Below are 26,124 nucleotides of genomic sequence, written 5' to 3' on the forward strand. Positions count from 1 at the left end.
AAATGTTCAGTTTTTTTATTTGTCATAAACAGCGTTCCGATGTCTTAAAGACATTTTAATAAGTGTGTAAGGACAGTGATATGCTAGTAAGAGACCACTATACAGTATAAATGTACTCAGAAGCAAAAATTACTGAATAAAAACATGACATACCAGTCAAGATTGTTAACAACCAACTAGAAGAAATCAAGATTCACAATTTTCATGGACTAATTGCTCAATACTGTAAAAACAATTCCATACTAAATTATTAACTGATATGGAAAAGCGTACAAGTGGAATGATCAGAACAAAATGCTAATGCACCTTTTTTTTGCTTTGTAAACAGAGTACTGAGTAAAACAGCTCATAATTTGTATAGGTACGCAGTTGGCAGCAACAGTTAATAGCCATATTAAAACTCCTTTGACATGCAAGCTGGGTAGTATCCAAGCTGCTATTTTTACTAGACTAAGGCCATCTAAAAGGCTAATAGGTTAAATCACTAAATCACTGCATTCATAGGAGTTCACTTTACACTTCTGGAATGCCATGATCCATGAGACTCTTAACAATGCTTGAAGCCATCCTGGAAAGACAAAGGGGGAGAAATTCAGAATTACAAACGGAAGGTAAATTGCTGTAGAACGTGGCTTAAACCGGCAGCTAAAAAAAATCTTGACATTAGTGTTTCAACATAGTTAAAGTTGAATTTTTAAGTCCAAAATGTAAAATGGATAAATAATTAATTAATTCAGATAAAAGCAAAGTACTGCAGATGCTAGAAATCCAAAATAAAAACAAAGTGTTGGAGAAACCCTACCCAGCATTCCCAGAGGAAGAGAATTAATGTTCCAGAGAAAAAAAACAAAGAATTGCAGATGCTGAAAATCAGAAACAAGTTGCTGGAAAACCTCAGGTCTAGCAGCATCTGTGCAGAGAAAGAATAATTAATGTTTCTGGTCCAGTGACCCTTCTTCAGAACTTGTAATTTAATCATTAAAAATCACATTCTAAGTTCAGTTTCTCATCTTACTATCCCTTTCTAGCATTAAGGAAGCTTCTATGGATAGTTCCATAAACACTCCACAGTACTTCAATAAAGCATCACCAGGTTTGAATAATACTGATGATTACAGTCCCAATGAAAGCTAGATCTGAAACATAATATCTCTATAGTTTGGAAAACAAAATTCCAACAGCATGGAAGGCAAGTTCATAAATATACTCAAGATGGTTCCATAATATTGATCCAGAAAGCATTAATTTTAGATCTGATACTGTGAAATGAAGCAAGCTACAATCCTGTGAAGAGCGAGCTGCTCAGGAAGAATATGTAAAATGGTACAGTGAGTTACAGAATGCTTTAATCAAGCCCATAACTACAGTTAAATTTTAAAGGCAGCAAACTACATGAGGCTCAGTTGATCAAGACAGATTGGGAAGATAGCTTAAATGGCAGTGACAGTTAACCAATGCAAATATTTTAATAATTAAATTGTAATTTCCAATACATACCCTTAAAAAGTAGCACCACTATGGCTAATGAGAAGTTAGAAGATCATAGTAGTTTATAAGGAAGATGTTTAAAATGCAAAGGAGTAGCTGACATTGGATCCTATGAACACTTGCCTTTTGGACCAGCCTTCCACGTGGGACCTTGTCAAAGGCCTTACTGAAGTCTGTGTAAACCACATCAACTGCACTACCTTCAATGATTAGACACTTTTCAGAAGCCATTAGACAGGATCTCCCTCTATCAAAATCAGTGTAATCTCTGATCGATCTCTGTCTTTCCAAGTATTGATTAATCCTGTCCTTCGGAATTTTTCCAATAATTTCCCGAATACTGACATGAGACTAACTGGTCTGTAATTACTTGGCCTATCCCTGCTGCACTTTTTGAACAAAGGAACCAAATTAGCTATTCTCCAGTCACCTAGCACTTCATCTATGGCCAGCAAAGTCTTAAATATCTTCACCAGGCCCTCAGCAAATTCCTCCTAAAGCAGTACTGGATATAGTGCATCAGACCCGAGGAATTTATGTACTTATGTCCTCTAAAACATCTAGCACCTCCTCCTTATTAATCCTAATGAGTTTGAGAACCTCATCATCCCAGGTACAATGTCTTTCGTCTCTATGCGTGCACGAGAAGTATTCGTTTCATACATCACCCACGTCTGGTTGCCCCCTTAGTCTCTAACAGGTTCCACTATTGGCCTTGAAGAACTCTGGTTATTGTGCAAGGAATATTCAACTTGCAGTACTTCTTTTTTATTAAATATTGATTCTATAGACAAATAGACTCTAATGTAATTTAAAAAAAATCAGCACTTACCTTTTCATCATATGCTCATGAATGTAGGAAGGCATGATAGTAATTGTTATTGCATTCCCTGCTGTGGCCAGAATGTCTGCAATTTGTGTATCCTATTGAAACATCACATTAAACAATCCCATAAATAACTTCAGTTATTTTATAGACTTTGATTAAAAACACAATTCTGTAAAAGGGGCAAAGACTCTTTTGCCTTTATGGCATTTGGCAATTTCAAGTTCTCAGATTGAGGGTGGCATTCCTTTTAGATTGACCTATTGCAACAGCAAGATAGACTGGAACCCAGAATTTACCAAAGCAAGTTTGATCTGATTAACAAGAGATTAAAGGAGTTATCAGTGTAGCTGGAGGTCAAGAATGGAGAGATCCAGATTATTTATTCAAAAGAAAAGGAAATATTCTTTGGAAATCGCTGCAGAGACAGAGACATTCTTCAACAAAACATACTTTTAAGAGATTGAGACTGGTCCTAAACCTGACTGCCCGGAAAAAAAAAAGCCAAAATGAAAAATTTAAAATGTTGAAAGGCTAATAATTCTCCAATCAATAAACAAAGTGAAAAAAAATCAAACCAACCACTAACTGACAGTTCAAACAATGGTCATTGGATTTTGTTTAGGCAGCAACTATGAATGTTTAAGAGGAGTTCATATTAATTCAAGAAATAAATAGGTAATGTGAATTTTGCAGCAAATATTTTCTGAAAAAGTGCATTTCCAATTAGATTACCCAACCTACACAAATTAAAATATCACTGTTCCTTACCTTGAGTCCAATGACGTTCTGCCCATTAATCTCACAGATATTGTGTTCTGTTAGGAGTCCATTTCTAGCTGCTGAGCTGTCTTTTACAATCGAGGTGATTTTTCCATTTTTGAAAATGAAGCCAACATGTCCTGTGCTATCTTTATGCATAGTGATTGTGCGTTCAAAAGGCCTATGCAAAACAGGAATCCAATGAGTTTATATCCACAATAAACAACTAACTTAAATGCAAAAGGACAATGCTGCTATAATTCCTGAGAAAACACTTCTCCATTCTTATTCCTTCCAAGTTTCAAATAATCCATTTTTTGTGCTCTTGGCTCTCCATGCATCACAAGACTGAAATTTGGATTTTGCATTTTTAGATTAAACATTAAATCGAGGTCCCATTTGCTGCATGTATTAAATTTAGTATCCACATAACACTTCTCAAAAAGCAAAAGTTCTCTCATTGGCCCAAACACCTGCCCACTTGCAACTAATATTACAAAAAGCTAATATTGATTTGCTAGTTGTGATCTTATATTGCAGAGTTTGGCTTAATATTTACATGATATGGGGATGCCGGTGTTGGATGGGGTGGACATGGTTAGAAGTCACATGGCACCAGGTTACAGTCCAACAGGTTTATCTGAAGTCACAAGCTGAGTACTGCTCCTTTGTCAGGGGAAGTGAAGAGAAGCACACAGGTGCAGAACTTGTAGGCAGAGAGATCAAAAGATCACTCATACCATTTGTATGATCTTTTGATCTCTCTGCCTACAAGTTCTGCGCCTGTGTGCTTCTCTTCTCTTCACTTTCCGTGACAAAGGAGCAGTAGTCCAAAAGCTTGTGATTTCAGATAAACTTGGAGGACTATAACCTGGTGCTGTGTGACTTCTGACCTTAACATTTACATAGCAGCTGTCCTTCAAAAATAAGGGCTTTATAATCAAAAGACTTGATATTTGGTGTTGTCAATAAAACAAAAGCAAGCTTTCCCTGCCCCAACCTTCCACGTTATGCACATTCCTTCCCAGGGCCACAATCTTCCTAGATCAGCATCAAGGAATATTTAAATCAAGTTTGTCATCCAGCTCTCATTTTAATGTTGATGATCCAATGCATGATAAACTTTGACTCTTCATACTAGCTTCTGTTAAAACCATAAACACAATCGGAGGATAATTTAAAAAATTATGCTCCTCCAAAAATTTGGAGAATATTGTACTGCAATGTTTTTTAAACCCAAGTAAAAAGTAATCTGCAAATTCACTGCCAGAGCACCTCTCCTAATTGCTTAACAAACAGATTAGAGAGAGGAGAAAGTAGGGATACAGAAAAGAGTCCAATAGAACAGATAGGTCAAATACCTAATGGTCTTTTCTCATCTTGAACTGCTATATGCACTATACAGCTATATTCCAAAAAAAAAAAAAAATTCATCATCCAAACTCAGAATTAAAATTTCTCTAATCAACCATTACAGGGATATTACCATCTCATTTTAATTCCTTCACCAGTGTGGTCCTTCTTTGCTTCCATAAAAACAGACTATGTTAGTCTCCTTCATGGGATAACTAAATTCACACGTATATGCTTCACCAATTGCTGAATTAAATATTTAAAAATAAAGCAAAACTGCGATGCTGGAAGTCAGGAACAAAAATAGAAATTGTTGGAAAATCTTAGATCTGGCAGCATCTATGGACTGAAAGTAGAGGTAATGTTTCCAGGTCCAGTGACCCTTCCTCAGAAATGTAAAGATGTGACAAAATACCAATGTTAAGTTCTCAAACACAAAAAAATTTCCATTAGAAATTCTCTCTCAACAGAAAGAGAGGAGCACATTCTTACCTATCACGAACTATGACACTAATCTTTTGATCAGAAGCTTGTTTCAGCACTTTGTGGCTCTTGTCACTGCTCCACCCTGCACAATTCTCACCATTTATCTGCAGGACCTGGTCACCAAATCTTAAACCAGCGAGAGAAGCAGGTGAATTTGCTTGTACAAGTTGGACAAAGACACCCTTGTAAACCAAAGAGAAATGCAACACTATTACAAAATGGAAGAAGGTATATATACTCTTTTGCTTCAGTGTACAAAAAAGGTACAACACGTACGTGACCACTGGTCATAGACCAATTCAGGTTTTATCAACCTGTCTGTAATAGCAAATATTAAGGGGGGTTGACACCAGTGGACATTCATGCGAAAACACATTACATACATTAAATTCGTGCAAGGCTACAGTATCCTGGTGTAACTGCTTTGATAAAATCATTAACAGTCAAGTAACAGATGGTAGGAACTGCTGATTTTTCTGAAGGGTTCAGACCCGAAATATCAGCTTTCTTGCTCCTCTGATGCTGCCTTGCCTGCTGTGTTCCTCCAACTCCACACCTTGTAATCACAGAAAAGTAACATTCTGGTATGTGAAAGACACTCCAGCCTCCACCCTACCAATAGGATTCATTTGCACATCATAGCAAAGGTTTCCTTCAACTCAATGTAAAGGTAACAAGTGTACATCAGAATGTCAATAATAAGGGATCAAAGCCATTTAAAAATGCAGATAAGGACTGTTAGATTGACTTTTTTGAGCAGAGTGAAGCAAAGGTCAAGGCCGGTTATAAAACAAGATACAAGATCATGATCATGATCGACTCAAGTCTTCTTCAGTTCAGTGAAACTGTGGAGCAACCAGTTTTGATTCTTCCTAAAGATGATTTATCTCACTCCATCAGTGAACTGTTTTCCCCTCTCCTTTACAATTATCTGGCTTTTGCTTAAATTGATGCTATTATTAAACCAAACGCAGATTTAAAAATCAGCAAAAATGTCAAAAGGCTCTTTTTTCCTTGAAAGAGCTTTACTGTTGTTGGAAGATTTCATATTTGGAAATGTTGAACAAGTTACATTTCAAAAAATTTATGAAACGTGGTCAAGCACATTTGGTTTCGCAAAGATTTCTATAGAAAGCAACAAACATTTTTATTTTAAAAATACATTGTGATTGATGTTTGTGAAAAAGAAAGCAAACTTAAGTGTGATAGGATTTCAAATTGAAGTGCATTATAATTTGGAACGGAGTCAGTTTTTATTATTTTCCAACTCTATGCCTTCAACAGCTTTCTGAATAACCCAAATTGGCCAAGATGTGGTGCTCAAATGCTTAAAGAAAAGCATTCATTTGAGAAAAAAAATGACATATCCCAAATGTTTTTGGGGAATATGAAACTGAGTCAGGTAGACATTGTAGAGCTCTTGTGGCACAGTTGTAGTTTCTGTACCCCTGGACCAGGAGGTGCAGGTTCAAGTCCCAGCTGCACTCCCACTTAGAACACCTCTGAACAGGTCAATTCAAAATAAAAAGTCTGCTAGACATTCTGTATCAGCAGCATAAATCCATCCAGCCGACTGTGATTTAAAATAATGCTGGAAGTAATGAGTTTTTGAAAGGAAAACTTTCCGGGATGTGGGTATTACTAGCGAGACCAGCTTTTAATGCCCATCACCAACTACCCTGAAGAAGGCACTCGTGCTGCCAGCTTGAACTGCAGAAGTCCAAGGGGTGTAAGGATACCTAGTGCTGTTCAGATCAGAATGCAGTAAAAGGAAAAGCAATGTGTTTCCAACTTGATTAAAACAGGTTCCTGACAGGTCTTGACAGGATAGATGTATAGAGGATCTTGCCTCTTCTGGGGCAGATCCAGAGCTAGGGTTTACGGTTTTAAAATAAGCTGTCCATTTAAACCAGAGAGGATGTGAAATTGAGTGTTGGGTGTCATTGACAATCTTCCTGAAAAGGTTAGTAGAAGCAGAGTCTTTCTATCTTTAAGGCAGGATTCTTCTTGCTAAGGCAGTGAAAAGTTGTTGGGGTAGACAAAAATATGGATTTCAGATTCCAATCATATCAGCCACTATCCTATTAAAACGGCATAGCAAATAAGAGGGAACAAGTGACCGGCTTCTGTTCCATATCCACATCTCCCTAAGAACTGTCCCATCCCCAGAGCAATGAAAGCATCAAAATGACCCTTTGTCAATAAATATTTTAGCATCTTCTAGCACATTGTAAACTTCTGTGTAGTTTTAAGTTACTAGAAGTGGTACTTACATTGTCAATAGATTTGAGTCGAATGCCAATCTTTCCATCCTGATCCTTGCAGAGAATTAATTCCCGGATACCCTGTTTGATTTCAGCTCTTCGAAGACCCAAATCGGTTCCAGTCACTGGTGCCACCATGTGATTTATACTGGATGGTCTTGCAACAGTTTGCTGTTGATATAAAGCATTTTCAAATCATTTTTAAAAATTCTTACAAACACTGAATGCTTCTTCCCATCAAGATCTGTGATCTTTTCCATTCCAATTAGCTTTATGCTTACTGTAGTAGTGTGGAAAAATAGAGATCATTTTAGAAGCACTGCTTAGTGATGTCCTGCAGATTTAAGTTAGTTGAGAACTAATTGTAATATCTTGTTGGCAATTTAGCAGAAAAATACTAAGAAACGTATCACTTGCCTGTGGTACTGCAACTGTAGCCATGTTCATTTGTATTTCTTCTTCATTTAAACTAAGTCCCATATACTCTGACAGTTCAGGGTACAGACGGGGATAAAGGCCTGCAAAAATTTTAAAGGTTTGTGCAATTTATTCAGAAAAAGTGTTACAGATGCATTAAAAAAGAGTGTTACAACCGAGCAAAGAGGTGATATGTTTATAGTAAAAAAAAAAGAAGTGTCATTGGAAAACTATTTGGGGGATGGTGATAACTGTATCATAAGGTTTAAATAGACCATGGAAGAGTAACTAGCTGGGGGAAAGTCAAAATTCAAATGGGTAGGAGTGGATCTGGGTTTAATAAATTAGAGTCAAAGGTTCACAGGAATACCAGCAGCTAAACAATGGACTACCTTAAAAAAAAGATGGTTTATGGACCATTCAAGCTATATTGCCTGAAAGGCAACAGGAGCATAAATGGTAAGAGTGATAAGAGGAGGAAATGGGCCAATTATGGACAAAGAAGATTAATGCACGCAGACAGAGGGCATAACTGAAGTATTAGATGTAAAGATTTGTCTTTCTCAAGGAAAGAGGTGCAACTGAGGCCATAGAGAAAGCTTCTGGAAATTAGAAACATAGGAACAGGAGTAGACCATTCAGCCCCTTGAGCCTGTTTCACAATCTAATGAGATCATGGCTGATCTGTGGCCTAACTCCATACACCTGTCTTTGGCCCATCTCTTGTAATACCTTAGCTCAAAAATTTACCTACCTCAGATTTGAAACTGGCAATTGATGCTAGATCAGTTGTTATTTGTGGAAGAGTGTTCCAAACATCTATCACTGTGTGTGCTGAAGTGCTTCTTAACATCTCTCCTGAATAGTCTAGCTTCAATTTGTAGACTATAACCCTAGATTTGGAATCACCGAGTGGAAACAGTTTATCTTTAGCTACCCTGGTTTTTCCTGTTACTAGTGGCTGGAAGAGTTTATAATTGCGTACTTGAGTGATTAAGCCAGGTCAGGTTGAGACATTATTTAATAAAACATACAAATATCTGGGACTTCATTAATAGAAGGATAGAATTCAAGAGCAAGGGGATTATGTTGAACTTCTATAAAACACTACTTACGCCTCAGCTAGAGTACAACATTCAGTTCTAGTTGCTAATTTAGGAGGCCCATAAAGACATTGGAAAGTTTGCAGGTTTATGAGTATTCAGTCATCGAGTCATACAGCATGGAAACAGACCCTTCGGTCTGACTTGTCCACGCTGATCAAGTTTCCCAAACTAAACTAGTCCCAATTGCCTGCGTTTGGCCCAAATCCCCCTCAACCCAAAGGGTCACTGGACCAAAACATTAACTGATTTCTCTCCACAGATGCTGCCAGACCTGAGATTTTCCAGCAATTTCTGTTTTTGTTTCTGATTTACAGTATCCACAGTTCTTTCAGGTTTTCCCCTCTAAACATTTCCTATTTCTGTACCTGTCCAAATGTTTTTTTAAAACTTTGTAACTGTACTTACATTCACCAATTCCTCTAGCAGTTCATTCTACATGAACCGCTGTTAAAAAGTTGCTCCTCAGATCCCTTTTAACTCTTTCTCCCTTCACGTTAAAAATATGCCCCCCTAGTTTCGAACTCCCCACCCCAAGGAAAAAGACCTTTCCTATTCACTCTATCCAAGCCTCTGATGATTTTATAAACATCTATAAAATCACCCCTTAACATCCTATGCTCCAGTAAAAAGTCATCCTAGCCTATCCAGCCTCTCTCTAACTCAAACCCTCCAGTCCTGGCAACACCCTGGTAAATCTTTTCTGAACCCTGCCACCCCTAGCCCACTGGGCCAATTGATCAAGATCCTTTTGTAATCTGAGATAACCTCCTCCACTATTGACTATACTGCCAATTTTGGTGTCATCTGCAGACTTACCAACCATGCCTCCTAAATTCTCATCCAAATCACTCATATAAATGACAAAAAGCAGTGGACCCAGCACCGAACCCTGCAGAACACCACTGGTCTCCGGTCTGAGAAACAAGCCTCCACTACCACCCTTTGTCTCCTACCGTCCAGCCAATTTTGCTCCAACTGACAAGCTCTTCCTGAATCCCATGTGACCCACTTTACTTATCAGTCTACCATGTGGAACCTTATATAGGTTGGAAAAGCTGGAAATGTTCACACTGGAGCAGGCTGAGGGGAAATCTTCCAGCAGTATTTGAAATGAGCACTCAGGACAGAACAAATAGGAAGGAAATGTTCCAACTCGTGAAAGGATCGAAAAAGGAGAAGGCATAGATTTAAGTAATTAGAAGCAGCAGCAAAAGTGATAAAAGGAATAAGGAGTGGATAGGGTCTGGGATGCAGTGGAGGCAGGTTCAATCCAGGATTTAAAAAGGGAACTGAATGGTTATTTGAATAGGAGTAAAGTGCAGGGTACAGGATAAAAGCAAGAGAATCACTAGGAAGCTCAGAGGAACAGCCGGGGGGTCTTAGAGTGCTTGAAGGCCAGGTTAATAGGGTAGCTAAGATAAATGGGGCCCTTGCCGCAATCAATCATGGCATAAATCATAAGAGCAGGAAGGTCATGTTGGAGCTATCCTGAACTTTGGTTAGGCTACAGTTGGAGTGATATGTGCATTTCTGGTCACCACACTATAGAAAGAATGTGATTGTAGAGGATGGGGTGCAAAGGAGATTCACCAGGATGTTGCCTAGGACGGAGCATTCAATTATGAAGAGGCTGAATAAACCTGGGTTGTTTTCTTTGGAGCAGAGAAGATTGAGGGGGGTGGGGGGGGAACCTCCGAGGTGTATAAGATGAGGAAAGAAATGGACAGGGTGAATGGAAAGCAGCTGTTCCCCTTAAAGGCTCAATAAACAAGGGGGCATCATTTTAAAGTGAAAGGCAGGAGGTTTAGGAGGGAACTTAAAAAAAACAAAATTCACCCAGAAGGTGGTGAGGGGTCTGAAATGCACTGCCTGGGATAGTCGAGGCATGAAACATCAGCCTTTTACCAGTACTTAGATGAGCTTCAAGTCATAACATTCAAGGCTATTAGCCTAGCGCAGGAAAGTGGGACTAATGTATATAGTAGTATATTTTTGGAGTATAGACTTGATGGGCCAAAAGGCTTCTTCTATACAATATGGCTCTCTGATTTTACAGTGGCTCTATTGAAACGTTCACTTGAATAGCCAGTGCAGCAAAAATGGGCCAAACTGCCTCCTCTGCACTGTTAAAATGTCCAATGTTGATTCAAAGTTTAACTCAAATCAAGCTACAATAGTTAATGTAAAAGTTAATGCCTTAGGAGTTCTTCTAGCCGGAGGGAGGAATATAAAGGAGAAAAAAATTAGATGTCATATCAGTAAGGACTTCTAAATAGATTTGCGTCATGTATATATTAAATATATAGATAAGCTATAAATAATATATAGTTCACAATCCATGTATTTGTATAAAGTAAATAAAGTCTTCCAATATAAAACTACCATTTTCAGTTAAATTTTGAAGTTGAGAATTTATATATTATTCACTATTTCTTGAATTAAAAGCAGTGTTTCAAAACTGTACTCCAACATCAAAATATCTGCATAATAGGTGCTGTCATGTAATGTAATCTTCAATTCTTATTTACAAATACATAATCAATGGAAAGAACATGTTAAAAAATAATTTATCCAGTAAAATCACAAATCATATAGCATGAGAAAATATGAAACTGCTCACTTTGAATAATACTTTATTCTTCCAACCAAAGTGAATCACTGCAGAATTCTGAGATGCAGAGGGATCTAGGTATTTAAGTGCATGAGTCACAAGACGTTTAGTACGTAGGGGATTGTGGAAACAAATAAAATGCTGTTCTTTGTTAAAACAGGAATTGAACATAAGAATAATGTTATACTTCAGTTATACAGAAGTTTGATGATTCCACATCTTGAATACTGTGCATATTTTTGCTATCCTTATTTGAAGAAAGATCAAAATGCATTGGAAGTGGTTCAGAGGAAGTTTATTAGATTGCTCCGATTCCAGGTATCAAAGATTGGACAGGCTGGGTTTGTTTTCACTACAGTTTAGAAGAGCAAGGGGTGATTGATAAGATCCTAAATAGCACTGACAAGATGGAAATGGAAAAGAGGTTTCCTCTTATGGATGAATCCAGAGTCAAGGGACACTGTTTTAAAGGCAAAATACTGCAGGTGCTGCAAATCTGAAATAAGCAGAGAATCACGGAGAAACTCAAGATGTGACAGCCCCTGTGAACAGCTATGAACTCAGTTCTGAAGAGGAGTTGTACTAGACTTTTTTAAAATTAGGAGTCACACTTTTAGGATTGAGAGTTGAAATTTTTTTTTCCTCCTGGTGCAACCTTGGAACTCTGCCTCAGAAGTTGGAGAAAGTGGGAGTAAGATTGAGGTGGACTGATTCCCTCACCTAACAAGAATCCAAGGTTATTGGGATTATGAGAGAGTGTGGAATTCTGAACACATCAGATTGACGATGATCTTGTTGAATGGCAGAACAGGTTTGAAAGACCAAACGGACAACTTCTGCACCTAATTTAGGAGTCTGTGCTTATGCTTGTTTTATTTGGCACAACATTTCTATTTTTATAAACAGGACATTAATCCTCTCTACACCTACTGTAAAAAGGCCACAAACTTACCACCATCTGATGGCACAGAGGCTACAGTTTCAGGCAGAATTGCAGGAGTTCCAGAACTTGCCACATATGAAGCTTGAGCCTGAAAAACATGTTTAACATCTGAAATACTGGCATTTCAATAAGTTTGAGAAATAGATTAATATTCTTATCTGGGTATATCAGAGAAGGTTAAACGGAGGAGGGAGAGAAGGGATTGTACTTTATCTTCCCTCAATAATGGAGAAACATGTTTCAAGTTTAATTTAACCTGATATGTATGATGGATTAAAGGACACTAGAACTGATTTACTATTTAACAGAATATATGATGCAACTAAGATACTATTGTGCTATATCTAAACAACGTTCTCTTCGTGATGATTCAATCATACTCTAAGTTTCAAAGTCAGCCACCAATATGACTCTTAAAAATTAACTTCAATGCAATTAAAGTAACTAAAAAGGTAACTGAAATAAATACTTTATCTGATAAAGCAGCAGTAGGGTCAATAAGCCTGAATTTAAAAAAAATGTACGTGACACACAAATGGCAAGATACAATTCCGTCAAAACCATGGTTGGTGTCCAAGAATACAACAACCGGTGATTAATTTTACTTTTAATCTTAATTCCCAATGACTCCTTTTCATTCTCCTTTTTGAATTAGGTCTTGTCATCCATGAAAAGCATTCCATTTGAATGATTACTATCCAATACGCTTATAGTTCAGTTCATATTTTCACATTGTCTTAAATGCCACAATCTAACATTTTGTTCACAAATATCTGGGTCAATTGTGGGAAATTTATTTGGTCAGAAACGTAATAAAGGAATTATGTATTTAGATTATTTTTAAGTTTAGTACTTAGTATTATCTCACCAAATCTTGTGGATTAAATATTTAGAAGGTATGGTACAGAAAGAGAGATTCTGAGAAGAGTTGATATTTAGTTAATCCAGAGATAAGTAAAACAGCTGTTGTCAAGGAATTTAAACCAATCTGAACTGACATTGGCTGTGTCAAAGGTTGCATACCCCAACATGATATCACTTCCAAAGTTTTGGCAAAGATCTAGAGCTCAGGTTGTGGATGAGGTTGTTGACTTGGTCGCCAAGCTGGCTTGTTTTTGTTCAGATGTTTCATCACCATGTTAGGTGACATCATCAGTGGAGCATCCAACGAAGCGATGTTATTGTACTCCACTTGGAATTTATACTGTCCGGTATGTTATGGCGAGTAGTGTCATTTCTGGTTTTGACCTGTATGGGTTTGTATATGGGATCCAATTCTATATGCTTGTTGATTGAAGTATGGGTGGAGAACCAAGCCTCTAGGAATTCCTGTGCGTGTCTATATTTGGCTTGGGCTACTATGGTTACCTTGTCCCAGTTAAATTGATGGCCTTCATTGTCCGAGTGTACTGACTAGAGAGTTCGTTGTGCTGTTTTGCTGCTAGCTGATGTTCGTGTATTCTGATGGCTAGTTTCCTTCCTGTCTGTCCGATGTAATGTTTGAGGCAGTCGTTGCGTGGTATTTTCTAAATTTGTTGTGCATGTTGTGGGAATGGGGTCCTTAATCCTTCTAAGTGTTTGCTGTAGGAGTGTCTGTGGGCCATCATGATTCCTAATGATCTTAGGAGTCTTGTTGTCAGTTCCGATATGTTTTTGGCATAGTGTGGCCAGTGTTAGGTCTAATAATGTGGCCACTAGAGGAAACAGCAACGCAGACCAGCAGCTCCATCAGCAAGGACAACATACTTAAGTTACTACAATTCACTACACACTTCATCTTTAATGGGAAGATATAGAAAGATCAACAGTACACCAATGGGGTCACATATCTCAGGACACATCGCAGAGGCAGTCATGCAAAGACTAGAATGCACCACCCTCCCCCACATTCAACCTATACTGTGGATCCAGTACGTAGATGACACATTTGTCATTATAAAACACAAATTAGAAGAGACCCACTACCTCATCAACAGTGTATTCACAAGGACTAAATTCACAAGGGAAGAAGCAAACAACAATCAACTTCTGTTTCTGGATGTTAAAGTAGAGCAATTGACAAACAGGCAGTTCCAAACCTCAGTATACAGAAAAGCAACCAATACAGATCAAATCCTCAACTTCCACAGCAACCACCCCAACGTCCACAAACAAAGCTGCATCAGGGCACTATTTAAATGGGCCAGGGCACACTGCAACACTCCAGAACTATGCAGGAAAGAGTAAGAACACTTATACAAAATCCTTGCTCTAAACAGATATCCCCTCAACTTCATCCACAGATGCCTACTAAACAAACAGGAGGACACAGTATGACCTATCACACTAGCCACACTGCCCTACCTCAAGAACATATCGGAACTGACATCAAGACTCCCAAGACCACTAGGAATCATACTTCAATCAACAAAACGTATAGAATTGGATCCCATATACAAACCCATACAGATCAAAACCAGAAATGACACTATTCACCATTACGGCCCAGACAGTATAAATTCCAAACGGAGCACAATAACATTGCTTCATCAGAGGCTCCACTGATGATGCCATATAGGATGGGAACAAAACGTCTGAACAAAATCAAGCCAGCTCGGTGAGCAAGTCAACAACCTCATGATATCACTTTCAGCATTCTGATATTTTTTAGTTTTGCAGTAAACACAAATGCATTTGTAGGCATGAAGTGGCCTAATGGTAATGTCATTAGAAACTGAGGCTAATGTTCTGGAGGCATGAGCTGAGAAGCCACCATGACAAATGGTCAAATTTGAATTCAATAAAAATCTGGGACAAATTGAAATCGTCCATTTACTATGAAATCATCATCAATGACCTTAAAACCTCAAATGGCTCACTAAGGGAACCAGGCAGAATCCCAAAGCATTTTATGTATGTATTAAAAACAAAGAGGATAACTAGGGAGAAGGTAGGACCGCTCATGGATGAAGGAGGGAACTTGATCTTGGAAGCAGAGGATGTGGGAGAGATCCTAAAGGAGTACCTTGCGTCAGTATTCACACAGGAGAAGGATATGGAGGATCGTGAGATTAGTATGGAGCATGCTGATATGCTGCAGCATTTTGAGATCAAGATAGAAGTGGTACTCGGTCTCTTGAAGAGCATTAAAGGTGGATAAGTCCCCAGGGCCCAATGGTATCTACCCCAGGTTTTGAGACAGGCAAGGGAGGAGATTGCTGGGGCCTTGACCAAAATCTTTGTATCCTCGTTAGCTTCTAGAGAGATCCAGAGGACTGGTAGGTAGCTAATGTTGTTCCTCTGTTCAAGAATGAAAATAGGGATAATCCAGGAAATTATAGACCGGTGACTCTCACATCAGTGGTTGGAAAGCTATTGGAGAGAATTCTTAGGGATAGGATTTACATACATTTGGAAAAGCACGGCCTAATTAGGGACAGTCAGCTTGGCTTTGTGCGGGGCATGTCATGTCTTATTAACTTGATTTAATTTTTTGAGGAAGTGATGACTGTGATCAATGAGGGTAGAGCAGTGGATGTTGTCTACATGGATTTTAGTAAGGTTTTTGAAAAGGTCCTCATGGTAGGCTCATCCAGAAGATTAAGATGCACGGGATCCATGGTGACTTGGCCACTTGGATTCAGAATTGGCTTGCCGATAAAAGGCAAAGGGTAGTGGAACGGTGTTTCTCAAGCTAGAGATCTGTGTTTTGTGGTGTTCCACAGGGATCCGTACTGGGACCTCCACAGTTTATGATATTACGTAAATGACTTGGACAAAAATGTAGATGGGTGGGTTAGTGAGTTTGCAGGTGACACAAAGACTGGTGGATAGCGTAGAAGGTTGTCAAAGAATACAGCCGGATATAAATCCGTTGCAGATATGGGTGGAGAAGTGGCAGATGGGAGTTTAATCTGGGTAAGTGCAAGGTGCTGCACTTTGGGACATCAAATGTTAAGGAAAAGTATGTAACATAGAAGATAGGAATAGGAGGAGGCCATTCAACTCTTTGAGCCTCCTCCGCCATTCATCATGATCATGGCTGATCATCCAACTCGATAGCCTAATCCTGCTTTCTCCCCATAACCTTAATCCCATTCACCCCAAGTGCTATATCTAGTCGCTTCTTGAATACATTGAATGTTTTAGCATCAACTACTTCCTGTGGTAAAGAATTCCACAGACGCACCACTCTTTAGATGGAAGAAATATCTCCTCATCTCATCTCCAATTGTATACCCTGAATCCTCATACTGTGACCCCTGGTTCTGGACACACCAACTATTGGGAACATCTTCTCTGCTTCTATCCTGCCCAGTCCTGCTAGACTTTTATAAGCCTCGAGATCCCCCCCGCCTCATTCAGCCGAACACCAGTGAAAATAATCCCAACCTAGTCAATCTCCCCTCATACGTCAGACCCAACATCCCCAGAATCAGCCTGGTAAACCTTCACCACACTCCCTTGAGTGTAAGAGCATCCTTCTTCAAAAGAAGACCAAAAATGCACACAATATTCCAGGCGTGGTCTCACCAAGGCCCTGTACAACTGCAACACATCTCTGCGTCTGTACACAAAACCTCTCGCAATGAAGGCTAACATACATTTGCCTTCTTTACTGCCAGCTGCAGCTGCATGCTTACCTTCAGCAACTGGTGCACAAGGATGCCCAGGTCCTGCTGCACACTTTCTCCCCCAATTCACAGCCATTCAGGTAGTAATTTCCCTTCTTGTTTTTGCTTCCAAAGTGAATAACCTCATGTTAATCCAAATTATACTCCACCTGCCATTGATTTGCCTACTCACCCAACCTGTCGAGATCATGAAGGATCTCTGCATCATCGTGATGGTTCACCCTCCCACCCAACTTGCTATCATCTGCAAACTTGGAGATGTTACATTTTGGTCCCTAATCCAAATCATTAATATATATTGTGAATAGCTGGGGTCCTGGCACCAATCCTTGTGGCACCCCACTAGTTACTGCCTGCCAATTTGAAATGGGCCCATTAATTCTTCCTCTTTGTTTCCTCTCTGCCAACCAGTTTCCTATCCATCTCAATACACTTCCCCCAATCCCATGCACTTTAATCTGGCACATTAATCATTTGTCAAAAGCTTTCTGAAAGTCCAAATAGACTACATCGACTAGCTTCCCCTTGTCAACTCTGCTAGTTACATCATCTTCACAGAATTTCAACAGATTTGTCGAGCATGATTTCCCCTTCATAAATCCATGCTGCCTCTGTCTGATCCTGCCACTACTTTGAATGCTTTTAACAAAATCCTTGGCAACGAATTCGAGAATTTTCCCCACTATCGATGTTAGGCTCACTGGTCTATAATTCTGTTTTCTCTATCTCCCTTTTTGAATATTGGAGTGACATTAGCCACTCTCTAATCTACAGGGACTATTTCAGAGTCTATAGAATCCTGGAAGATGACCACCAATGCAGTATACAGTTAATGGCAGTACCTGAACAGCACTGATATACAGGAGGATCTTAGGGAGCTGTAGACTTGAACCCCGAAAGCGGACACGCAAATAGAAAGGGTGGTAAAGAAGGCATATGGCATGCTTGTCTTTATTGGTCGGGGAATTGAGTACAAGAGTCAGGATGTCATGTTGCAACCTTAGAAGACTTTGGCTAGGCTCTACTTAGTACTGCATTTAATTTTGGTCACATTACAAGAAGGATGTGGAAGCTTCAGAGAGGGTGCAGAAGAGGTTTACCAGGACGCTGCCTGAATTAGGAGGTATGTGCTATAAGGAGAGGCTAGAAAAACTCAGGTTATTTTCTCTGGAGCGGTGGAGGCTGAGGGGAGATTTGATAGAGGTCTATAAAATTATGAGATGCATAGTTAGGGTTGACAATCAATCTTTTTCTCAAAGTTGAAATGTCTAATACTAGGGGATATACATTTAAGGCGAGAGGGGAAAGTTCAAAAGAGATGTCAGGGGCAAGTTTTTTTTTGTTTACACAGAGAATGGTAGGTGTCTGGAACACATTGCCAGAGGTGGTGGTGGAGACAGATATGATAGGAGCGTTTAAGGGACTTTCGTTTGATAAGCACATGAATTTGCTAGGAATGGAGGGACATGGACCAAGGGCAGGCAGAAGGGATTAGTTTAATTTGGCATTTAGTACAACATTGTGGGCTGAAGGGTTCATTCCTGTGCTGTATTGTTCTATGTTCTGTCTCTTTTCGGAAACCTGTTGACATTGAAATATAAAGTAGGCTCACTGAAATCAACAGCTTGTAAATAGGAAAGAAAACTAACCAAATCTTCTAACATTGCACCTGCAGAAGGGTGCACAAATTTCTGTTTGTACAGATATTGGTACAGTTACATCTAGATACCACATAATTCTTTTCTGACTAAAATACCAAAGACAGTGGATAAACAGGCAAACTGATAACAGGTAAGAGACTTCTCAGCTGGAAATCTGGCATTGTTTTCTGAAATGGAAAAATCCCACAGGAGATATTGTTCTTCAGGGAAATTTGAACGTCAACGTATTTTTGAACATGTTACTATTTCTCAAACCTAGGGACATGGCTAAACTCCAGACATAACTAATTCAAAAAGATAGTGAACGCATGCAACAGACTATAGAGGGAGACATTGGAAACAGTACAGAAACAAAAAAGTAAATAAAATTTACAGGAACTCGATGGATTGCACTCTTTAGTTCTATTCTTTGCTATATTTCTATGCAAAGGAAACTACATTTTCAACAGATCAGCTTTGAGGCAGAAACAGACATTGCTGAAAAATCTCAGCAGGTCAGGCAGCATCTGTGGAGAGAAATCAGGATTAACATTTTGAATCCAGTGACCATTCTTCAGCTTTCAGATCAGGGTTTAGATTCAGTATAGGTTTACTAAGATGGAGAGACTTTGCAAAAAGACTTTGAAAAGCTTCATAATTTGCATGGGTCCAAAGTATATGACTACCACTAACATTAGTAACATCACTGAGAAACCATAAGGGTGCCTGCTAAAAGAATTTTTTTAAAAAAAAATTCATTTTGTGGGATGTGGGCATCGCTGGCGAGCCAGCATTTCTTGCCCATCGCTAGTTACCCTTGAGAAGGTGATGGTGAGCTGCCTTCTTGAACCGCTGCATTCCTCCTGCTGTGGGTTAACCCACAATGCTGTTAGGGAGGGAATTCCAGGATTTTGACCCAGCAACAGCGAAGGAACAGCAATTATATATAAGTCAGGATGGTGAGCAACTTGGAGGAGAACTTGGAGGTGGTGGTGTTCCCATATATCTGCTGCCCTTGTCCTTCTAGATGGATGTGTTCGTGGGTTTGGAAGGTGCTGTCTGAGGATCTTTGGTGTCTTTTATGTAATAACGTTTGGTGGTAAATGTCAAGTCAGATTACAAAAAACTAATGCAACCAGTTGCACATCCCTTATTTTTTAAATCACAAATAAAATAACATTATTTTACTCTTCTGCTTCACATACATTACTCCATTTCTTTTGTTTTCAGATAGTTTCCTCATCTTGCACTTTACCTTTGACTTCTTGGGTGACAGGAGGCACATGAAGTACAAGCAAATGATTGCTATTTAATTCAAGCAATCAGCAACCAAAGAGTTTAATGAACGTTGTATATCAAAAAAAAAAAAATTGGAATCAGTCTTTCCCCCTAATAGGGAATGGTAATCTTGCAGGGTAACTTCACAATGTAATTTCTCTTAATGGAAAATGCTGGAAATCATAGAGAACAAAAGATGCAGACTTATAGAAACTATTCATTTTACTTTGATTATTGATCAAGAATACACAGGCTACCTTTTTAGAATAAAACAAAGTCTATCACTGTATTTAATAAGACAAAAAATATTCAGTTCTGAGGAAGGGTCACTGGACCTGAAACATTAACTCTCATTCCTCTTCACAGGTGCTGCCAGGCCTGCTGAGTTTTTCCAGCAACTTTTGTTTTTGTTTCAAAAATATTAAAACCAGCCAATGGGTCTAAAAAACACAAGTGCTGCTTTACCAACCTCTGGAACCACCTATAACACACCAACACATCATTTTGAAAATCTCAGCAGTCCTCTGATCCTAGTCCCTTGCTCTCAATCTGCTGTCTGAACATCGACTGTTCATACAGTCGCCTCAATCTCAAACTTTGAAATCTCTCTAAAATTCTTCTGTTTCTCAACCTCTTTCTCCTCTTGGGTCATATCATGCACAATAAAAGGAACCTTAATAGGCAAATGTTACCTTTTCCACTTACCTGGATCACCTTGTCCACTTTAAGGTCTTCTAAGGACGGGTACAAAGACATCTTTACACAAATGTAAAAGCCTTAAGAGGAAAAAAAATGTTGTTTAGCATACATTTGAGATCTAAGATATTACAAATTACCTTTTCACACATTGCACATAAAATATCTATTTTCAAATATTGCAGAAATTGACACCTTACTTTCAAGCATGAAAAGTAATGATTGTTTTCTTATGGAAGAGATATCTCACTCGTTCCTTATCTTCCAGGTGTAAAATTTTCAGGGAACTAAACATAACACAACTGACCATACTGATATTGGGCAAGGAGGTTGAAATTGTCTCAATTTTGTCAAGAATATCTTCAGCATTTAGACTGCAAATGCAGATGAACTGGAGTAAATTCCAATGTTGCAGTAACACTTTCACAAACACAGAAGCACCACTAGCACTTAAAGCTTACAGATCCAGCTCAAAAATAATTAAAAATGCATTACTTTAATCATGGGAATATACACATGTATATTTAGTTAATGGACAGGCTTTTTACAATGCAAGATAGCCCATAATGATCAAAAATGCAGTGTGAATCAGTTCCCAGGAAAGCAACATAAATAAATCCATTTTGGGTGAAGATATATGAATAATAGCTAACAAGTCTGTACAAGGTTCGTGAGAAAACTGATACCCATGTAAACAATTTCCATTACCGTGCAATTTAAGTATGATGGGCTCAGCAATTTGCACAGAAAGAGAATCCATAATTTATGCTCCACATAAAAACAGCGAGGAAAGAGACAGAGTATAGCACAAGTTCTCTAGGATTTTGCTCTGAATAAAGATATCTAGAAAGACTTTAGAAAAAGTTGAGAAAGAGGGAAAACAGAAAAGAACGACAGCCATGGTTCAGCAGGCAGCACTCCTGCACCTGCTCTGGAAGGTTAAGTTCAAGTTCCACTCTAAGACTAAGAACAAATGTCTAAACTGACTTCAGTGCTGCGAGTGCCCTAATTCTGACACCCAGGCTCAAAGAACATTACCTAACTGCTCCTTGCGAAAATGTGTTATGCACAAATTAGTTGTTGCATTTCACACTTTACATTAACATCAGTGAAAATGAGGACAGTAATTGAGAAATCAGTGATGCAGAGATTAGGTTCCATAGTTTAAGAAATGAGAGGCGGCTGGTAAGAGAGCATTAAGAACAGTCAGATCTAGTGATATTATGGTATATGTTAGGACCTCAATAAGACATAGGAAACACTGCAGAACTAAATGAGCAATCTCACATGGGTTTGAAAACTGGGAAATATTGGATGTCAAGAGTACAGGCACACTGGTTCAGTCTGACAGGGCAGCTGGAGACAGGTGATAAATTTTGATCAGCTAAGGATGATGCTTTTGGTCTTCAACTATTAATCTAAATAATGTGAAACTTATCCAAAGCCTGGTAGTTCCAAGACTCCACAATTCCAAGAAGTGGGGAAGAGGTCAGCGCACAACTGACCTTTTATCTGCAGGTGAGGTCAATGAGTGCACATAAAAGAGAAAAGATCCTTGTGGAACAATAGAAGAGACAGCATAGAAAAGAACAGAAGACACTGCCTCTAGTTACTGGTATCTTCTCAACGTATGAACCAAAATCTCCCAAAACTGAAATGAAACCTGACAACCACTTGGCATTGGCATAGACTCCAGAAAAGACAACAGCAGAAACAGCCCTGTCAAGACTGCAAAGCCCTCTTAGTAAGGAGTCCTCTATGCAGGAGCTCGTACCAAATTTGGGAAGGCTATCTCACAGACTAGTCAACCATAAGCCTCACAGAATCATACCAGACACCATCACTAAATAGGTTATATCCCACGAGCAGGACAGACGCAGCAGAGGTGGTAGCACAGTCATATGCGATCTACAGAGTTACCCAGGAATTCCTCAACATTGACTCTAGAAACCATGAAGTCTGATGACTTCAGGTTAAACATGGCTAAGGAAACCTCCAGCTGCTTACCACATACTGTCCCCCATCAGTTGATGGATCAGTACTCCCCCATGTTGAGCAACACTTGGAGGAAACACTGAAGGTGGCAAGGGTGCAAAATGTACTCTGGATGGAGGATTTCAATGTCTACCATCAAAAGTGGCTTGGCAGTAGCACTTCTGATCGAGCAAGTTGGCTCCTAATGGACATAGCTGCTACATGGAATCTGCGACAGGTGAAGGAACCAAAAACATACTTGACCTCATCCTTATCAATCTGCTGGCTGTAGAGGCATCTGTCCATGACAGTATCGGAGAGAGTGACCTCTTTCTGGAGACAAAGTCCTGCCTTCGCATTGATAATAATCTCCATACACTATCACCATGCTAAGTGGGACAGATTTTGAACAGATCCAGGAACTCAAGACTGGGCATTCATGAGGTGCTGTGGGCCATCAGCAGAATTGTACTCCAGCACAAATGCAACCTTATGACCTGGCATGTCCCCAGTCATTCATTACCATCAAGCCAGGGGATCAATCTTGGCTCAACGAGTGCAGAAGGGTATGCCAAGAGCAGCATGAGACATCAACCTGGTGATGTTACCAAACTAGACTACTTGCAAGACAAACAGCGCATAAGTAGCAAGTGACAGACAGAACTAAGCAATCCAACAGCCCACAGATCAGACCCAAGCTCTGCAATCCTGCCACATCCAGTCGTGAATGGTGGTGGACAATTAAACTACTCACTGGAGGAAGCAGCTCAACAAACATCCCCATCCTCAAATGATAGAAGAGCCCGATACATCAGTGCAAAAGACAAGGGTGAATTTTTTGCAACAGTCTTTGGCCATAAGTGCCAAGTGGATGATCCATCTCGGCCTCTTCCTGCGGTCCCCAGCTTTACAGATACTAGTGTTCAACCAATTCAATTCACTCCATGTGATATCAAGAAACAGTTGGAAGCATTGGATATTGCAAAGGCTACAGGCCCTGACAACATTCTGGAAATAGTACTGAAGACTTGTGTTCCTGAACCTGCCACTGCCCTAGCCAAGTTCTTCCAGTGCAGATACAACACTGCCAACTACCCAACGTAGAAAATTAGCATGGTACGTCCTGTACACAAAAAGCAGAACAATCCCACTTACTCCCATGAAGGCTAAAAAAGGCAAGCAGAATTTGGCAGTGGTAAACTATAAGCAATGGCTGCCGTGACTTCATTCAGACCAGTTGAAATGGAATCATGGACAGTAACAAATATTGACTACAATGCTCTATCTGCACTGCTAAATTCAAAGGCTAAACCTTTAACAAGATGGCTGTCACAGCCAGGCAGATTCCTGGATTGCTTCCCTGACTACACTGTGGATGTGCCTACAGCACAGAGACTCCAGCAGTTCAAGACTCCACCAACACCTTCACAAGGGCAATCTCCAATAACAGCGGATCTAACCATCATCCCTTGACATTCAACAGCATTACCATCACGAATTCCCACCATCTACACCTTCAGGGTTTCTACAGACCAGAAACTCAACTAGACTCATCACATAAAGTGTCTACACAGCAGATTAGAGAATAGGCATACTGTGGCAAATACCTCATCAAGTGACTCCCCATAGCTTGTCCACCATCTACAAGGCACAAGTCATGAGTGTAACAGAATACTCCACTTGCTTAATGAGTGCAGTTCCAGCAACACAAACTAGACACCATCCAGGACAAAGCAGCCCACCCACTTGACTGGCATCACAGCCACTCCCTCCAGCCCTAATGCTCAATACCAGTGGCAAGTACTACCAATAAGATCCTTATACACCACCTTGCAAACCCATAACCACTTCATCTGGAAGGTTAAGGGCAGCAAATACACGGGAACACCACCAAGTTCCTCTCCAAAGTCACATACTTTCCTGGCTTAGAAAGATATTTCCCACAGTCAACCTGCTCCCCCATCTCATTTTCCCTCATGCCCAAGTCTGTTCTCGTTATGCCCCACACATCTTGTCTCATTCCCCACGTAATATTTCTCCCCCCCTCCTCCTCCTCCTCCTCCTCCTTCCACTCAATCTGACGTCAGCAAAACAGGATCAGTTGCTTCCAGGACAATGGCGGCTAGAGTTGCCGGGCTATCTGACCATGAACAGCCGCCTCCTCTCAAGGTCCCCATCCTCCCTCACCCCACGGTATCCTGCCTGAGAGGTAACCGTACACTGAGTGACTGACCCCGGTGCTGACGGCCGTCGGACGGACAGACTTACCACCGTTCGCTCCAACTCCGCCAGCGTCTCGTGACCTGCCACCGGAAGGAAGCGCGTCACGGAAACTGGCGCGCGCTCACATGGGCCTTGACGGCGCCCCGGGGGCGGGGGCGGGGGAGGGGGTGCCTAGCAACGCGCGGCCCAGTAGCTGCAGGCCTCGGTGGGAAAAAAAAGCCTTCTTTCAGTAGTTGCTGCAAGAGAATTTCCTCCTGAATGTGTCATCGCCAACCTTTCAGTGTCGGTTTCACTTGTCATCAGGCGCTTCTGAGTCATGTAAGCCAGCGCTCAACCAGCTGTAAATAAAACAAAGATAACACTCATCTGTGGATTTCACAGAACACTAGAAATTGTGGGGATTCGCTTCTCGATGCATTTGGTGCTTAGTAAAATTGGTCCCCTTGATGGAGGGACCAAGGGGTATAGGATTAGGATAAGGGGCAGGAGGTTTAGTGGGGATGTGAGGAGAAATGTTTTCACCCCGAGGGTGGTGGGAATCTGGAACTCACTGCCTGTAAGGGTGGGAGAAGCAGAAACCCTCATCACATTGAAGAAGAATTTACATGTACATTTGGAATGCCAAGACATCCAAGACAATGGGACATGTGCTGAAAAATGAGATTAGAATTGTTAGATGGTTATTTTTGACCAACACGGATGCGATGGGCCAAAGTGCCTTTGTCTACGCTGTAGATCTTATGACTCTAAAAAGGAAATGATTCAATCACTGTCAGAGATCTTGATACGACAATGCATTCCTGTTAAAATAACACCCTGTCTGCTATAACGTAGCACATTTATCGATTCTAAACAATGCCACTCAGAGGCTGCTATTAGTGTTTTAGGTATTTTCTTTTCAATTTTCGGAATACAAAGTGTTTTCCTTAGAAAAAAACACTCAGAAACAATCCGTATGTGAAACCTAAACGAAAGCTGATTTTCTGACAGTTACGCAGGAAGTGGTTGAGAATGCAGATTGCACCTGTCGCAGTTGTGAAGATGCATTCAGAGGGCATCCAAATGAATTCTAGTTTTTGGCTTCTAGCCTTGAATTGGCGTTTGGAAAAGATTAAAATATAAGCCTGGACAGTTATGATGGAGTACATTGATTGCATGCTTCTACTGTTGTAATATTTGAAATGTAAATCAATTTACAAACTAGCCACAGGTACTGAGGGCATTGTTGCAAAGTTTGTAGATGACACAAAGATAGGTGGAGGGACAGGTAGTGATGAGGAAGCAGAAGGATTTGGAAAGTCTAGGAGAATGGCCAAAGAAATGGCAGATGGAATACATTACAGGAAAGTGTTAGGTTATGCACTTTGGTAAGAAGAACAGAAGTGTAGACTATTTTCTAAATGGGGAAAGGCTTCAGAAATCCAAAACACAAAGGGACTTAGGA

At 39.9% G+C, this 26,124-nt stretch overlaps 1 protein-coding gene across 2 annotated transcripts; it reads right to left on the minus strand.

Annotated features, from left to right (window-relative positions):
* LOC109931926 (syntenin-1) lies at positions 1–24,821 on the minus strand. Of its 2 annotated transcripts, none has more exons than XM_020531201.2 (9): positions 24,726–24,821; positions 20,493–20,563; positions 12,266–12,344; positions 7,597–7,697; positions 7,189–7,350; positions 4,922–5,097; positions 3,086–3,257; positions 2,321–2,412; positions 1–568 (listed from the first exon to the last, which is right to left on the minus strand). In XM_020531201.2, the coding sequence occupies exons 2-9, from the start codon at positions 20,541–20,543 to the stop codon at positions 514–516; spliced, it is 888 nt and encodes a 295-aa protein (XP_020386790.1). In that variant the 5' UTR covers positions 20,544–20,563; positions 24,726–24,821; the 3' UTR covers positions 1–513. The 2 variants fall into 2 exon arrangements, with proteins under 2 accessions (XP_020386790.1, XP_020386791.1); XM_020531202.2 differs by having other exon boundaries at positions 24,691–24,738.
* Positions 24,822–26,124: the final 1,303 nt, after the last annotated feature.

Source organism: Rhincodon typus, chromosome 4 (genome assembly GCF_021869965.1).
Source record: "Rhincodon typus isolate 14 chromosome 4, sRhiTyp1.1, whole genome shotgun sequence".
NCBI lineage: Eukaryota > Metazoa > Chordata > Chondrichthyes > Orectolobiformes > Rhincodontidae > Rhincodon > Rhincodon typus.

What these genes read in the sequence shown, in the direction of transcription:
- LOC109931926 (XM_020531201.2), bottom strand. Translation starts at nt 20,543, where the DNA reads ATGTCTTTGTACCCGTCCTTAGAAGACCTTAAAGTGGACAAGGTGATC. An exon ending in AAGTGGACAAGGTGATCCAG is followed by an intron (nt 12,345 to 20,492) that starts GTAAGTGGAAAA and finishes CATGTTTTTCAG; the next exon opens with GCTCAAGCTTCATATGTGGC. An exon ending in CTACAGTTGCAGTACCACAG is followed by an intron (nt 7,351 to 7,596) that starts GCAAGTGATACG and finishes TTATATCAACAG; the next exon opens with CAAACTGTTGCAAGACCATC.